The sequence below is a fragment of the Mycteria americana genome, chromosome 16 (assembly GCF_035582795.1).
Source record: "Mycteria americana isolate JAX WOST 10 ecotype Jacksonville Zoo and Gardens chromosome 16, USCA_MyAme_1.0, whole genome shotgun sequence".
In the NCBI taxonomy this organism is placed as follows: Eukaryota; Metazoa; Chordata; class Aves; order Ciconiiformes; family Ciconiidae; genus Mycteria; species Mycteria americana.
In genome coordinates this window covers 13,019,954-13,035,207 of record NC_134380.1, presented here as the reverse complement: position 1 = coordinate 13,035,207, position 15,254 = coordinate 13,019,954, and the positions used below count along the sequence as shown (strand labels likewise).

At 67.8% G+C, this 15,254-nt stretch overlaps 2 protein-coding genes across 3 annotated transcripts in view; one reads left to right on the top strand and one right to left on the bottom strand.

The window, feature by feature from the left end:
• Window positions 1–15,254, bottom strand: part of RPL38 (ribosomal protein L38) — a 250,828-nt gene that overhangs the window by 123,456 nt on the left and 112,118 nt on the right. The gene's annotated exons all lie outside the window — the stretch shown is intronic.
• Window positions 2,092–9,585, top strand: CDC42EP4 (CDC42 effector protein 4). Of its 2 annotated transcripts, none has more exons than XM_075518864.1 (2): window positions 2,092–2,207; window positions 7,609–9,585. In XM_075518864.1, exon 2 carries the CDS (start codon window positions 7,744–7,746, stop codon window positions 8,671–8,673), a length of 930 nt encoding a protein of 309 aa, XP_075374979.1. In that variant the 5' UTR covers window positions 2,092–2,207; window positions 7,609–7,743; the 3' UTR covers window positions 8,674–9,585. The 2 variants fall into 2 exon arrangements, with proteins under 2 accessions (XP_075374979.1, XP_075374980.1); XM_075518865.1 differs by lacking the exon at window positions 2,092–2,207 and adding an exon at window positions 2,802–3,019.

Genomic DNA, 15,254 nt, shown 5'->3' with positions numbered 1-15,254 from the left:
GGCACCCTAGGGTGTCCGGACGGCAATCCCCACACCCTGCTGCGGCACTGGGGCTCGGGGAAAGCGCCTACCTCACTCGGCAGCATCTCCTGTGCAGCCGAGGCAGCGTCGGCAGACAAAGCTGGCAGGCACTGGCGGCAGGAGGAGGGGACGGGGCTGCCGGGAAACTCGGGCACTTCTCCCTGCCCTGCTTTTCAAAGTGCTTTTCAATCCTTTTCTTTTTTTCTCCTCCGCTTTCAAAAGCTGCTGAGAAGCAGTAAAAGGAACCAGCGATGGGTTCAGGAAGGGTCGGAGCGATGCAGCCACCCGCTCCGCACTCCCGAACCTCCCGGCACCCCGACCTCGCTGCCATCTCCCCAGGGCCGGATCCAGCCCCGGGGCTCTGCGTGGCCCAAGCTGCTGTGGAGGAGAGGGGAGGGGGCCCGTCTCTCCCAGGCAGTTTCTCAAGCTGAGTGGGCGCCTGCTCTTCCCAGCCGGAGCTAGGCCAGCCCGCAGGAGCCTTCCTCACCGGCTCCCACCAGCCGGCTGATTTTAATCCCTCCTGACTGCGCTGTCTTAGCCAGCGCCGTGCTCCTGTGACAGTGTCAGGTGAGGCGAGCGGTGCCGCACCGGTGCTGCGCCGGCCTTCGATTACCACGCGCTGGCCCCACGCGAGTGGGTAGAGCTGCCGGCGGGGGCTGTGGCAAACCCTCCTCCTCTTCCTCACCCACCGACAAACCACCGCTGCATCCAGTGGTGGCTCCCAGGGTTCCCCTGCTCAACTGTGGGCATGGGGCTTTGCTCCTGCCTCAGTTTCCCCATATGGAAAGCAAGGAAAATAAAATTTGCCAAACAAACCGGCTAAAAAAATGGCACTGGTGTGAGCCGAGGAAGCAGCATGGCCTGGGAAGCAGGCTGCAGGCACCGGCGGAGGCAGGGTGGTGCTGGACACCTGGGCTGCGGGCAGAGGCCGTGCCGTGGGTGGTTTGGCCACGGTGCTCAGTCCGGCAGAGCCTCTCCACTGTGCCAACCCCAGCATCTCTGCAGTGCCACGCTCGCCCCTGCTGCCCGCGGGAGCCACGGCTCTGTGGTTATGCCGCGAGCGGCCTCCTGCCCTTCCCACGGAGGGAAGTGTCCGTGCCAGATGAGCCATCAAAGCGCCCGGTGCTACCCAGCCCCGGCTGCCGCCACAGCCATGGCCCCCGGGTTGGTGCCGCCATGCCTGAGGAATGGAGCTCCTCGCACTGGAGACATGAGAAATCTTCAGCCCCCCGCAGCGTTGTGCCCCAGCACCCGAGCCCCCAGGGCACCCCGGGACCCCACTCGCCATCGCCCTAGCCTGGCTCCCTCCGCAGAGGCGACAGACGCTCCGGAATATGCAAGACACGCTGCATTAGGGAGATTCGGGATAATCTCGTCTCTCCCGCCCCTTTTCTCCCACAAAGGTCTCGCCTTAATCCCCGAGAGCGGCTGTGCAGCCCTGCACTCTCCCTTTCGGCACATCGCCGGGCCCGGGGGGCTGCGGTGCCCCCGCCATCGCCTCCCGGCCCCGGCCCACCCAACCGCCCCACGGCCTGGAGGGGTCCTGCGGCCCCAGGGGGACGGAGCAGCAGGGCTGGCTGGGGACAGAGTGCTGGGGGACAGTCCAGGGCGAGTGTGGGTGCCGCAGCCTCGTGGGTGTCACGGTCACGAGTGGCATGGGGACACTGGTGCCGCCCCGGGGCTGAACCCGCCTCCTCCCGGCGGCTCGGTTCAGCTCTTAAATCCCCTTAATTAATTAGAGCCGGTCACCCCCCACCTCTCCAAGCCCCGGCCGGTCTGCCAGGGCTGCAGCCACCCCGCTGCTCTGCCCCCGGGGACCCCACTCGGGACCCCCCCCGAGGGAAGGGATCCGGAACCCCTCGCCCCCGCAGATCGCTGCACCCCGCCCACGGGACCCCACTCGGGACCCCACTGGGGGACACCCCCCCGCCCCCCCGCCGGACGCTCCCGGGACCCCCCACGTGCGGGGCCGCGCCGGGGACAAGGGTTACCGCCCCCCCCCCCGCCCCACTCGGGTTTGAATGGAGGGTGTGGGGCTGCCCCGTGACGTCGCGCCGCGCCATTGGCCCGGGCGGGGCGATGACATCATGCCCGCCGCGGCGGCAGCGGGGGGGGCGGTTTCGCCCTGGCTCGGCTCGGCTCGGCTCGGCTCGGCCATGGGCCGGCGGCGGGGCCCGGGCGCGCAGGTAGGGGGGTCCGGGGGGGCTGGGCTGCGGCTCGGCTCGGCTCGGCGCGGCGCGGCGCGGCTCGGCTCGGCGCGGGGGGAGGCAGCCGGGCCCCGGCTCGGCTATTGTCCGGCGGCGGGCGGGGTCCCCGGGGCTGCCCCGAGCCCCGCTCCGGTAGCGGGCTGGGCGCGGCGGTGACCCCCCCCTACCCCACCCTACCGGGGCGTGGGGCCGGTCCGCGGCGCGGGTGGGCGAAGGGGTTAACAGGATGCGGAGCCGTGTTTGCCCAGCGTGGGGCACCGGCCCGGCTCACCCCGCCCCGGCGGCGGCGGCGACGACGACCGCGACCGGTGGTCGCTCGCCCGCGGCTCCCCGCGCTCCGTCGAGCCCGACGCGGGGTTCGCGGTGCCCGGAGCCGGCGGTGGCCGCAGCCGGGGCGGTAGCTGCCCGCGGCCCTTCTCGGAAAGGCTGATCCTCGCCGCGCTGGAGCGGGTCCAGCAGCACCCCTGGGCTGGCCGGGGCTGGGCGCGGGCGGGTGCTGAGTCAGAGCCGCCCGAAATTCCCCCTCCAGCTCATCCTCCTGCAGCCCGGGACCGGGTCAGGCCTTCCCGGCCGGCCCCCAGCCCACCCTCCCGCACTGCTCGCCAGCCCCGGGCAGCACGCGCCGGCTCCCATGGGTGCCCTGGAGAGCGGGGACCTGCCCGGCTCTGCCAGCCTGGGCACGGGGCTGGCTCCCGAACCCGCTCCGGTGCCTGGAGAGCTGGGGGCTGAGGGGCAGCGACTGCTGGTGGGGAGCTGGACTCGGCCCGCGCTGCCCTGGTTTGACCCCAGCGGTAGGAGCGTTAAGTATAGATGTTTCCGAGTGCCGAATCTATAGATCGGGACGGCTGGTCTAAAGGGAGCTGGGATCGTTAACGGTCTGGGGGAGAAACTGAGGCACGGAGCGAGGCAGCGAAGAGAGCGCAGGTCTCTGCACCCCGGGACGGGGCTTTCTCCCTCGCTGGGCACGCAGTAAACAAGTCTGTTTTGGACACGGCTCCCTCGGAGACCCTGGAGTGAATCCAGCTGAGGTTTAGCACCGAGAAGGCTCAGTGGGTTTGTGTCCTGGGGGGTGAAGAGCAAGGCTGGCCTGAATCCCCATGGCTGGGGCCAGCCACCGGACTCTGTGCCGTGGGCTGACCCGCTGCTGGGGCTCCCTCGGCGGCCCCGACAGGCAGCCACACGCCGCTGCCCGCAGGCAGCCCCGCTGCCGGCAGCGTTGTGCTGACCGCGGCGGTCTCTCCCTTTGTTCCCTGGGTTTTGTCGTGAGCGCAAACAGCTGCCACGGGCGCGGGCCCCCCGAGCCGGCCGGCTGCGGGGTGCCGGGCCCTGCCGGCAGGTAGGGTGCCACGGCCAAGCTGTGGGAAGCCTGCCTGTTTACTTCCCGTCCACCCCAGCGAAACCGCAGGAATTTGGAGCTCGGCGGAGGTCGGGAGGTCTGTTTAGCCCCAGTATCCTGTCGGACCCCGGCCAGCCCCTGTTGTTGTGCGAGACGGAGCCAGGGCCGGCGAGGAGATAACCTTTCCCCCCGGAAATGTCCCCTCCTCGCCCTGGAGAGCCGCGGGCTGGTTTGCGGCCCCGTAGCAGGAGGATTTATGGTCCTGTGCGTGTTCTGGCGCGTCCTGCCAATAGTTCCCTGCTGAACTCTGGCTAGCTCCCGGTCGTCAGCGGTCCCTCGGGGAGCACTGCTCTGCTTTTGGCACCAGTGTGCCGGCACTGGGGCGGTGAGTTCCCCGGCTTGGCTCTGATCGGCGTGCTGATAGCCCTGGTGAGAGCTGAGCTTCATCTCCCGCCCCGGCGAGCCGTCTCGCTGGCCCCGGCTCTGACGCTCGCTGCCGGCTGCCTTTCCGCTTCCAGAGGCGCTGCCGGGGCTTTTCCACGCATCCCGTGGCTGAACCGCAGCAGGGTCCTGGTGCCAGGGACAGGACCAGACCCGTCACCCGTGCCTGGGAGGAGGCGGTCACCGGGGCGCCTGGGCTGCCCGCACTAACAGGACCGTCTCCCCCCAGGCCCTGGGAAGACTCGCCGGGGAGCCCGACACGAGGGTGTGACAGCAGGCTGGTCCCCTCCCGGGCCGGCGGTGGCAGGGTGTGATGGGTGCCCTGTCTCCGGCGGCTGTCTGCCAGGCAGCAACATCAAAGGGGATCCTGAGCCGGATCCCCGGGGGCAGCGGATCAGAAAGTGGGGCTGAGCAGCTGGCGTGTCCTCCCTGCCCGGCGTGCGGGCTCTCCCTGGCCCCGGGTGGCGAAGGGGGGGCCCGACCGGTCCAGCGCAGCCCCTGCCCCAGCGTCTGGCAGGGTGGGGAGAGCAGCCTCTGATCTCTGGCCTGGAGGGTGCTGCCTGGGGCACTCTGCGCGGCAAAGCCGGGGAGGCTCGTTTGGAGCCGGCCAGGCTGGCCGGGATGCTTTCCCCCTCCGTGGGTTTGGCTCTCCCAGCCTGTGAGCGGGATGAACTGGGGACAGGACACGTGGGAGCGCAGCTGGACTTGGCGTTTCCCCCGTGCGCTGGCTTCTTTCTTTAAGCCGCTGGTGCCCTCTGGTCCCCGTGGGTGCTGAGCGGGACGAGATGGGGAGGATGGGGGGGGTCTTGTGGGAAGCCTGCACCATCGGGGCGTACAGTCCCCGCTGCCTGCCCCGCGCCTGGCCAGGGCTGTCCCACCCTCCACGCTGGCTGCAGGACCCCGCTGTCCTGCAAGCAGACACCCATTCGCAGGGGAAATCGTGTTCCCGGGGACCTGAGGCTCTCGCTCCTCAGAGCTCGCGGTCCCAAAGGGCTGAGAGGGCAAGTGGGAAGCAGCGCGTGGTCTGTGGGTTCACTTTATCCCTCTTGTCCTTGACCCGCGCTTGCAGGTCCCGTCCCCTCCCCTTTCCGCGAAGCCCTGCTGGGACTTGGCCGTGCTCTGGCCTCGCTGGCCCAGGACGGGCAGCGCTGCCTGCCAGCCTGCCTGCAAAATCTCTCGGGTTACAGAGCAGCTTTCCCTGGTAGGTAGCTGGAGGGGCGACGGCGGCAGGGAAGCCGCCCTGGCCTGGTTTCCTTTGTGAAAGCACCAGCAGCGGGAATGTCACAGGATCCGCTCTCCTCTCCCCGAGCGAGAGGAGGAGAAAAGGGCTCTGTGTCCCGCTCCCCCCCGGGCAGGACGGGGCCGGCAGCTGGGCCGTGCGGGCAGCAGCGTCCGCCCTGCTCGGGGCGGGCTGGGAGCGAAGCGTCGAGGCATGGGGGAGATTTTGGCCACTATGAAAAGGCTTTGTGGGCAGGAGCGTCGAGGGGGGACGCGGTGGCTTGTTTGGAGGCTGTGACGGTGATGGAGAGCTGCTGGCCGGGAAGGTAACGCTCCAACCTCCCGGTGGCCCCTTCGCCGAGGCTTGCAAAGTATCTCACAAATGCTGAACTTGGCCCCGAAATCTAAATACAAGGGAGGGACAGTCCCCAGATGGCCTAAATCAGCAGCACGGTTGCCTGGCCCAGCTGGGGAGCTCGCCGGGAGTGTTTGTTTTATGTAAAACCAAAGGCTGGAGGAATGCCGGCCTGAAAGGAGACCTTGCAAGGGGAAAACGTCTGTGCCACGCACATGCACATGCGCTCAGCTGGGCGTGCGTGAGATCCTGGCGAGGGGAGCGGGGCTCCAGCGAGCTGCTTGTCTGCGTGCGGATGGGGCGAGGAGGGGAAGAAGTCCGCTCGCCTCCTGGTTTGAGGGTGCGGAGGAGGTGGCACGGCTGCGGGGGATCAACTGGGGGCTCTGCCGGCCACGGCCCCCATGTACTGGTGCATCCCCGGGGCTCTGCCGCAGCAGAGTCGGGCGGTCGCCCTGCTGAGGAGGGCTCGTGCTGCTGCCTCCGTGGGTTGGCGGGATCCTGCACGGCGACGGATGGGGAGCGGTGCCGCTGACACCGTGCCACGCGCCATGCCAGCCCTGGCTGGCCCCATACGGAAGCGGGGCGCAGCAGGGCTGGGAGGGCTGGGCACCGGGACTTTGCACCCACGTGGGGTCAGAGTCCGTCCTGCCTGCGCAGAACCGGCCTGGCCGCAGCCTGCCTGAGGCCCCGCTGCCGCGGCGGGGGACGGACAGGCATCGCGGGGCAGGTTTGGGAAGGGATGGGGGGCGGCAGCCCTTCCCCGGCTGCGCCGGGAGCCGTGGGGCAGATGCTGCAGCCCCCTGCGGTGTCCGGCTGAGCGGGTACGGGGCTGGCTTGTGTCAGGACCGTGCTGCCATTGCTGCCCGTGGGCTGTGGGGCCGGGGCTCACTTCAGCTGCACCCTGGGGCTGGGTGGGCAACGCAGGGGACGCGGCCCCCACCCTGAGGCTCGCTCAGAGGAGGGACGTCGGTCCCTTCCCCGGGACTGCAGCGTTGCCAGCGGTGCCCAGAGGGAGGAAGCGGGCGGCTGCGAGCCCTTCCTCCCCGTCAGCCTCTCCCGGGACCACCTGGGGCTGCCTGGCGCCAGGGGAAGCGCAGGATGCGGTGACGCGGTCCCTGTCCTCGTCCCCTCCTGTGGGGCCACGGGCGCTGGGCTGGACCGGGTGGCACCGAGGTGGCCACGGGAAGGAGGAATGTACTTCTCTGCATCCCGGTCAGCCAGGGCCCTCGTCATCTCTGCCGCCAGCTGCCACCCCTGAGTCACGGCGGTGACGGTGAGGTGGCCGGGGAGGGTGGGCACAGCCACGCGTGGGCTCAGCGCCGGGGTGCAGCGAGGAGCAGCGTTGGAGGGCTTTGGGGTGCTCAAGGGCAGCAGCAAGGCTGCATCCCCATGTCCCCATCCTGCCAAGCGTGGGCACAGAGGGGTACCCCCGGGGTGCCTGCCTGTCCCGGCTCCCCCCCGGCACGCTGCTTGGCTGGCGGTGCCTCTACGCCCTCCTCGCACACTTCCTGCCGTCTGTTTCCAATTCCTCCTGGCGTCTGCTCCTCCCCGCTTTCCTCCAATTAAAAAAAAAAAAAAAATCCCAGGCATCTTCTCGGCGTGCGGCTCCCAGAGGCTCGAGCGCTGCTGTGCCCCGCTCCGGCGGGCTGAGGCTGCGTGGGGGGGGACGACAGTGGGTGCCCGCGGCACCCCGCGCCCCTCTTTGTGCCCGTTCACGTGGGGCGCAGGGTCAGGGACCCTCCTGCAAGACCCCCGTGCCCAGATCTTTCTCTTGCAGTCCTTTCTGCACGTCTGCTCAGTGGATGGGGTCTGGGACCCGCTCATTTAGGGGGTGTGGGGAGCTCGGGGGTGTCTGGGGACCCGGCCCTTGGGGAGCGATGCCCTGTGTGGAGGCTGTTCCCGGGGGAGCAGAGCGGCTGGCGGGCGTGGGGTCACGTTTGGCAGCCTGGCGGGGTGGGGGCTGGTGTCGGCAGGGCCGTGCCCATCCGCATCCTCGAAGCCTGACCGCGTCCCTCTCTCCTGTCCCCTAGGAGTGACCCGTCTGTGACGCTGGTGGGAGCCCAGCCGCAGAGCACCGGGCGCGAACACCGTCCGGCTGCGCGGGACGCGTGGCTCCATCTTGGCCGCCCCGGTGCAGCTCGGCGCAGCCCCTCCCTGCCGCCGCGATGCCGATCCTCAAGCAACTCGTCTCCAACTCTGCCCACTCCAAGCGGCGCTCGCGGGCCGACCTGACGGCCGAGATGATCAGCGCGCCGCTGGGGGACTTCCGCCACACCATGCACGTGGGGCGGGCGGGGGACGCCTTCGGGGACACCTCCTTCCTCACCAGCAAGGCGGGGGAGCCGGGGCCGGAGGCGGGCGAGGAGCCAGGAGCTTCCAAACCCAGCCTGCTCTCCCGCCGCTTCCGCAGCAGTAAGCGCTCGCAGTCGGTGACGCGAGGTGACCGGCGGGACATGCTGGGTTCGTTGCGGGACTCGGCCCTCTTTGTGAAGAACGCTGTCTCCCTGCCCCAGCTCAACGAGAAGGAGGTGGACAGGAGCGCGGGGCAGCTGCCCAAGAGCCTCTCCTCCAGCCCCGTCAAGAAGCTGCCTGAGGAGGTGAGCCCCGAAGAGCAGCAGCGCCCGAACGGGGCGACTGCCGGGCCGCTGAGCCCCGGCTTGGACGAGCGCGACTTCGGGGACATCACGGAGCTGCCCGTCGTGGTGGCCAAGAGCGGGGCGGGCATGAAGCACGCCGAGTCCATCATGTCCTTCCATATTGACCTGGGGCCCTCCATGCTCGGGGATGTCCTGAGCATCATGGATAAGGAGCAGTGGGAGCAGGATGAAGACCCCGAGGCAGAGGAGAGCCGTGAGGAGGAGGCGGATGCCGCCCTGCCCAGCTCCCCGGCGGCAGCGGCAGCCCCGCTGAGCCAGAGCCCGTCCCGCAGTGCCGGCGGCCGCTGCCCCAGAGACAGCAGTTCGGCGTCCAGCTGCGCCTCGGGGCCAGAGGAGCGCAGCCCCGTCCCCGGGCCACCGAGCCACCGGGGCCCCCCAAAACGCCCCGACAAGGAGTTCTCGTTTGCTGACGAAGACGACGACGAGATCAGAGTATAGAAGGCGGGCGGCCAAGCCAAGGGGTCTGGTTCTCGTTTGCGGTTGCTTGGACACGGGGCCGAATACCTCGGTGCTGCAACGGGTGGCACCGGGGAAGACTCAACTCCTCCCTCGTTCCCTCTCCCCATCCGGCGGCGGACGTGCCGCAGCAGGACAGCACTCTGCGCCCGGGGCCGGGGCAGCCCTGATGCCTCTCGGCTCCCGGAGAGCTCCAGCATATCCCGGGAGGGGAAAGCAGACTCGATTTTTGGTTCTTTCTGTTGGACTTCGGATATTAGCTCTTTTCTTTTTTCCCCCCTGCCCATGTAAAGCAATATAGGATCAAACAAGACGAGGCTTCGAAGTTTTAGCCCCTTTAGTAATATATATATTTTTTTTCCGCCGTATGGTTTTTACCGCTCTCCGATTTGTACTTAACTTTCTTTATTCTTGCGTTTGGTTTTAACGGAGGGGAGATTTCCCATGAGGAAGGACTTGGCTCTGGAGCTGAGGGGGCCCGGGACTGTGGGCGACTCCAGCTCCCCCGGTTTCTTGGGGACTTTCTGCAGACCGAGAGCCTCCGGCCTCGTGCCGCAGCGGGGGCTCGCTCCCCGTCCCTCTGATGGATGGATCCATCCCAGATGCCTGACCCTCCAAACAGCCCGGGGGACGCAGGGATGTCCCCTGGCCAGCCCTGGCACCGGCTGCTCCCGCGGATGCTGATGGGAGCGTGGGTCCGTCCCCCGTGGGAGGAACGCCTGGGACCCCCCGTGAGCCAGGGCGAGCCCCGGTGTCCTGCGTGCCAGGCGGCTGCCGTCGCGGGGCTGCTCTGGCTGGGCAGTGCCGACGCTGGCCTGGTGCAGGCGGGTGGAAGAGGAGGGTTTTATACCATGTATGTACAAATGCAAAGAATAAAAGGAAATGGTAGTGACAGCAGCGGCTTGAGTTCCTGGGGGACGAGACGCATGGGGACACGGGTGTTTGCACCCCGCCGCGCAGGTGGGGACCGGCTTTCGCTGTGCTGCCACCGTCCCCGGACCCTGTCCTGCCGCCTCCACCTTTGCTGCCTGTCCCTGGCCGGAGTCCTGCCCGGCGGCTGGTCCCCTGCCCGGCGTTTCGGCACCTGCAGTGGCCGTGCTTTATCTGCCCATCGCACGGGGCTGCCTGCGGTGAGAGGAAGTGGGCGAGCTCCCGCCGGCCGGATCTGGCTCCGGGCTGGGACCCTCCGGCCAGGCTGGTTCCTGCCAAGGGACGGCTCTGCCAAGATGCCACTCTCCTCCCTGCCGGCCAGGGAGGAGGGGAAGGTGATGGCAGGGCAGGACTGGCTGTCCCTGCTCCCACGGGCTGGGGGCCAGGGCGGGGGTTGCCCTGGGTGCTCCCAGCCCCACGGGGCTGCCGTGGCCCCTGCCGCCCCCAGTGAGGGTGGATGGAGGGGCCGTATCTGGCGTGGTGGGCAGAGTGGGTCGCTCCCGTCCCGTGGCCGGCTTCCCACGGCTCAGCCCCTGGTGCGAGCGGGGCTCTGCCAGCACGGAGGGTGCCGTCCCTCCCCAGCCCCACTGATGGAGCTGGGCTGCGATGGGGTGAAGCGGTGGGAGCAGCCCCGGAGCCCTTCCCCGAGCGGGTGGAGAGCACAGCTCTGCTGGGAGCACCAGCCAGGCTCTCCTCACTGGTGCTGGATGGGGAGGAAAGGATATGGCCCTTCCAACATCTCCTGGCCCTGGGAGGGGCTGGGTGCCCCTGTCATCCCGGGGGGATCTCCCCTGGTGAAGCCGGTGGGAGCGGGCGAGCTCTGTGCCGCAGCGGGGACACAATGGGGTCCTGTGCGTGCACCAGGGCCGACACAACGCCCACGGCGTGGGACATTGGGCTATTGTCCGGGTCGGGGAGAACAACAGCAGCTGCAGCGGGTGGCTCTGAGCTCACCGGGCTGCCTCTGTCCCGGTCGCTGCAGCGCAGCCCCCCCGCCCTGTGCCAGGGTCCCGGGGCCGCTGGCCCCTGCCCCTGCTCTGAGCACCGATCTGCTGAGCTGATGGTCCTGGTCTCTGCCTCCTGGGAGGTCACCAGGCTGCCGCAGGGACCTGGCTCCTCTTGTCCCTTAACAATGCTCTGACGTGAAGCAGCGGGGCAGGGCTGGGGTTTGCAGCCCCTCGCTCCCTGCGGCCTCACCGGTGCCACGGGGAGGAGATGGGCCCTGGGGTGACCCGGCACTGGCTGCCTGCGACTGTCACTTGGCAATTGCGATCTTTGTGATGCCTGTCAGCTCCAGCCTCGCGCTCGGCAGCACCGCGCTGCCGCGAGCCGACGGGGCAGAAAGCGTGCGCTGGCTCGCTGAGCACGCATGGGACACAGCCCCACTCGATGGGATGGGATGGGATGGGATGGGATGGGATGGGATGGGATGGGATGGTGGCTCCAGCACACCGTGAGCAAGTGAGGACGGGGCCAGCGCAATGGGTCCCGGGCTCGTGGGGAGTAATGCCAGCACCGCTGCAATGCCAGTGGCTGCTGCAGGGGAGGGCAGGTTGGCCAGGCTGCACCCGCAGCCTCCCCAAAACCCCTCCATCTGCACAGCACAGGGTGGGCATCTCGGTGTGGGACCCGCTGTGTGCGCGGGATGCGGCCGGCACGACCGCTCGGTGCCGGGTGGGTGCACAGCGACTGGCGCAGGGCTGCGGCCGCGGCACCCGCAGGCAGCGCTCCGGCAGGCGGGCAGCGCTGGTCCAGTGCATTTATAGCTAGTGACAGAATGGGAGCAGGTCTCCATCCCTGATGTGTCAGGCCACGTCGCTCCGGGCACGTGCCGGGGATGCGCGTGGCCGTGGGAGCCGCATGATGGAGGAGGGATGGAGCGTTGGGTTAAACCTGGGGGCTGCGCAGTCTTTTCTGGTTAGGACCCTGGCAGCAGCGTGGCACCGTGGTCGTGCCCGGCACGTGCCGCTGCAGCCTGGCACGCGTGCGAGCCTCTGGCTCGGCAGCGGGGACCGAAAGAGCTTCTCATCGGGGCGCGAGGTGCAACCTGGCCGTCCCCAGCAGGAGCCCAGGGACGTGGGTCTGTCCTGCTGGGCACCAGGCACTGGAGAGCGGGGCTGGGGATGGTGCTGCTGTGCACCCAGCAATGCTCAAAGCACTCGGGGTGCAACAAAACCCACGCAGGACCCATCGCTTGCTACCTGAGCGTTTAGTTACAGCGCTCAGGCCGCACTTGGCTCTGTTTAAGGCTGAGCAGCAGCCCCGGTGTGAGGGGGTTAACCCAGCTCACGGGCAGCCCCTGCTGCTTCTGGGGCGACGGGGGCCAGCTGCTCTGCCCCAGAGCTGGGGCTGGAGGAAAAGCAGATGTCGGTGCAGCGAGGCAATTACGGGGATGCGATGGGGGCCCGGGGCTGAGCTCGCTGCAGCTGGGCTGCGGCACCAGGCAATCAGGGCTGCAAATTGAGATCAGATGCGGGCAGCTTCTCTCTCTAAATGGAGGGCTCGGGGCTGCTGCCTGGGTTGGTTTTTGCTCTGGCTTGGGGAGGAGGAGGAGGGTTTCTGAGCACTGCTGGGGCCCGGGTTGGCTGCGGTGACCTGCAGAGCGTGGTGCTCCCTTGGGAGACTTGGGCAGCCCCAGTGCCAGCTGCTTTGCAGCCGTGCTCCCTGCCTGCACCCTGCCTGTGCTGGGCTGGAGGTGCCTCTTGCCAGAGCAGGGGCGATGCAGGAGCTGGTGGCTGGTGTGGAGAAGATCAGGTTTGACTTGGAGGCTGATGTGGAGCAGCAGCGAGGAGCTCAGCCCCTGCCCTTCCCGGGTATGGACAGTAAGTTGGGGACGGGATCCTGTGGCATCCCCGGAGGGTGACAGGGGTGCAGGAGGTGTGGGGGTTCTCCTCCTTGCTGGTGCTCCTGGCTCTTGCTGCACTCACCACGGTGCCTTGGTGCCTCTGGTCCTGCATCCTCCCCGGGCTCCTGCCCGAGGCCAGGCTGGCTCCAGGTATTGCTCCCTCGGGGATGCATCTGGCACAGCTCTGCGGGGGCTGCCGGTGGCGTGGGCCGAGATGCTCTTGCCCTCGATGGCACGGTGGTCCTGGCACTGGGGCTGGCGGGTGAAGCTCTCCCTGCCCTGCTTTCCCCCACAGAGCTGGGGGCAGCCGTCTGTGAATTCTTCCATCGAGGGCTGTGCACCAAGGGTGAGTGCTGGGAAGGGACGGGGATGGGACTGACACCACCCTGCAAGATCCTGGGGCCACCAGGGAGCCGGGCAGGGCCCCTCTCCGCTCTGCGACCAGCCCGGATCTGTGGCAGGTTGCTCTGTGGCCCTATGGCCAGTGGGTTGGCAGGTTTGGACCCAAAATGCTAACACTGCTCGGAGTCCGTCATTCCCCCTGGCCCTTCGGATGAGAGCTCCTACCCCTTCTGCACCGGGGAGGGCTTGAACACCTCCAGGGCAACCAGACCTTGGCAGTGCCCGGGGAACCGAGCCCCCATGCACCCAGTGGGTGCTGCAAATCTCTTCCACATCCTGCAAAGCTCACGCTGGCATGTCCCAAGCCAAGGAGCTGGCGGGGGGGCTGCGATGGTGGGGGCTGCGGGGCACAGGCACGCTCCAACGGGTGTGTGCCGGGGCCAGGCGTGCGGTGCCCCTTCCGGCACGTCGGTGGGGAGAAGACGGTGGTGTGCAAGCACTGGCTGCGTGGGCTCTGCAAGAAGGGTGACGGGTGCGACTTCCTGCATGAGTACGACGTGACCAAGATGCCCGAGTGCTATTTCTACTCCAAGTTCGGTAGGTGTGCGACTGGGCCGGGGACCCCAGCGAGCCTCTCCCGCCCCAGCACCCGTGTCCCTCGGGTCTGGCCTTGAGCAAGTGCCTGATGCCACCTCCTGTCTGTGGGAAGAAACACCACTGGCACCCGCCCAGGGCCACCACTCCCCAGGGCAAGCCTGGGTGCTCCTGGGGCACCTCTGTTCCTCCCATCCAGCCCATCCTCGAGCACTTGCCACCGCATTTGGCTTGAGCGACTGTTGTCCCACCCGTCGCACCCCTTACTCCTGCAGGCGAGTGCAGCAACAAGGACTGTCCCTTCCTGCACATTGATGCCACCACCAGCACCGTGGGCTGTCCCTGGTACGACCGTGGCTTCTGCAGGCACGGTGAGCTGCCGGGATGGGTGCCGGGGTGAGCGGGGGCTGCCCACGTTCCCTACCCACTGGTGACGGGGGGTCCAGACCCCGCTGCTGGCCCAATCTCCTGCCACTTCCAAGGTGACTGAGCCAGGGTGGGGTGAACCACAGTGGGTTGTCTGGGGACTGCCTGGGAGTGGGACTGGGTGCCTGGTGGGGATTTGGGCTTGGGGCAGCAAAGGCCCCATAGAGCTGAAGGGGAACGGGGCTGCTGGGGAAAGCTGGGCTCCTGAAACCCCTGCGGGGCAGGGGGTGTGGTACCGCGTCCCCGCAAACAGGAACCTCTCCTCTGCGCGGCAGGTCCCCTGTGCAAGTACAAGCACACGCGGAGGGTGATGTGTACCAACTACCTCGTCGGCTTCTGCCCAGAAGGACCCAAGTGCAAATTCATGCAGTACGTACGGGGCAGGCTGGGGGGGAGCTCAGCACACCGCCAGCCTGGGACAGCGGGGGACAGCTCCCTCTCCGAGGCTGCAGAGGTGGACGCGGCCCTTGCAGTGTCTGGGTCAAGGACGAGGGTGCTTTAGGTCCTTGTCTGAACTAACTGGACCCCTCTGGTCTCTCCTCGCGTCCAACCTGAGCTGGTGACCGCAGGGTTTGCAGCGGGTGGGGAGGGGACAGCCCCCATCCCCATGGGGATGCCTGTACCAGCTGCCCGAGCCCTGGGACAGCCCTGAGAGGCTGTGGGAGCCATGGGGGGGCTCTGGGGGTACCGCTTGCCATGTCCCAGGGAATAACTGCCTGTCCTCTGCGTCTTCCTCCAGCCTCAAGGCCGGGCTGATGACGAGCAGCACGGATCCACCCCAGGTGATGCAGGGAAGGTCCTATGCCATTCCCTCTTGAGCCGAAGCCCTTTTGCCCTGTGCCTCTGCCCATCAGGGTGATGCACCAGCTGCCCCTGCCCCACAGCTCTTGCTTCCCTTGCTTCTGCCCCAGCTCTTGTGGGACAGCAGCTGCCAACTGCCCCTCCTGCCCCATGTCCCCCCAGGGAGCTGGCTGTCCTTGGGGGCTGGCACGGCTAGATCCGGCTGCCGGCGGAGAGAGTGGATGCAAGGATGTGCCACCCATGGAACCCCCTTTACCAGCCACTGGTGCTACCCAGTATGTGACAGCGCAGATGTGGGACACCAATAGCTGCCCCCCGGGCCCACAGAGCCTGCTTGAACAAGGCATCTGCTTCAAGGTGAGTGTTTTGGGGACTGGGAGGCCTGGGAGCAACGGCCTTGCCTTGGAGGGAGGGTAAAGCACTATGGTGAGGGGCAGCATGTGGTGCGGGGATCCCCACAGCGCTCTTGAAACAGCTTCCTTGATTTGAGATGTCTGTCTTCTCCCTGGGCTGTGTTTCTTGGCCCTGGAGCCTGTGCCCCCCAAGGCAGCTGGGGTGTGAACTGGTGGGAAGGAGGCTGTACTTGGATTGAAATATTCTGACTGCAAGTGAAGGGAATTCTGTG

Bases quoted from the DNA above. Each gene is read 5' to 3' on its own strand.
- CDC42EP4 (XM_075518864.1), top strand. From the start codon at position 7,744: ATGCCGATCCTCAAGCAACTCGTCTCCAACTCTGCCCACTCCAAGCGG.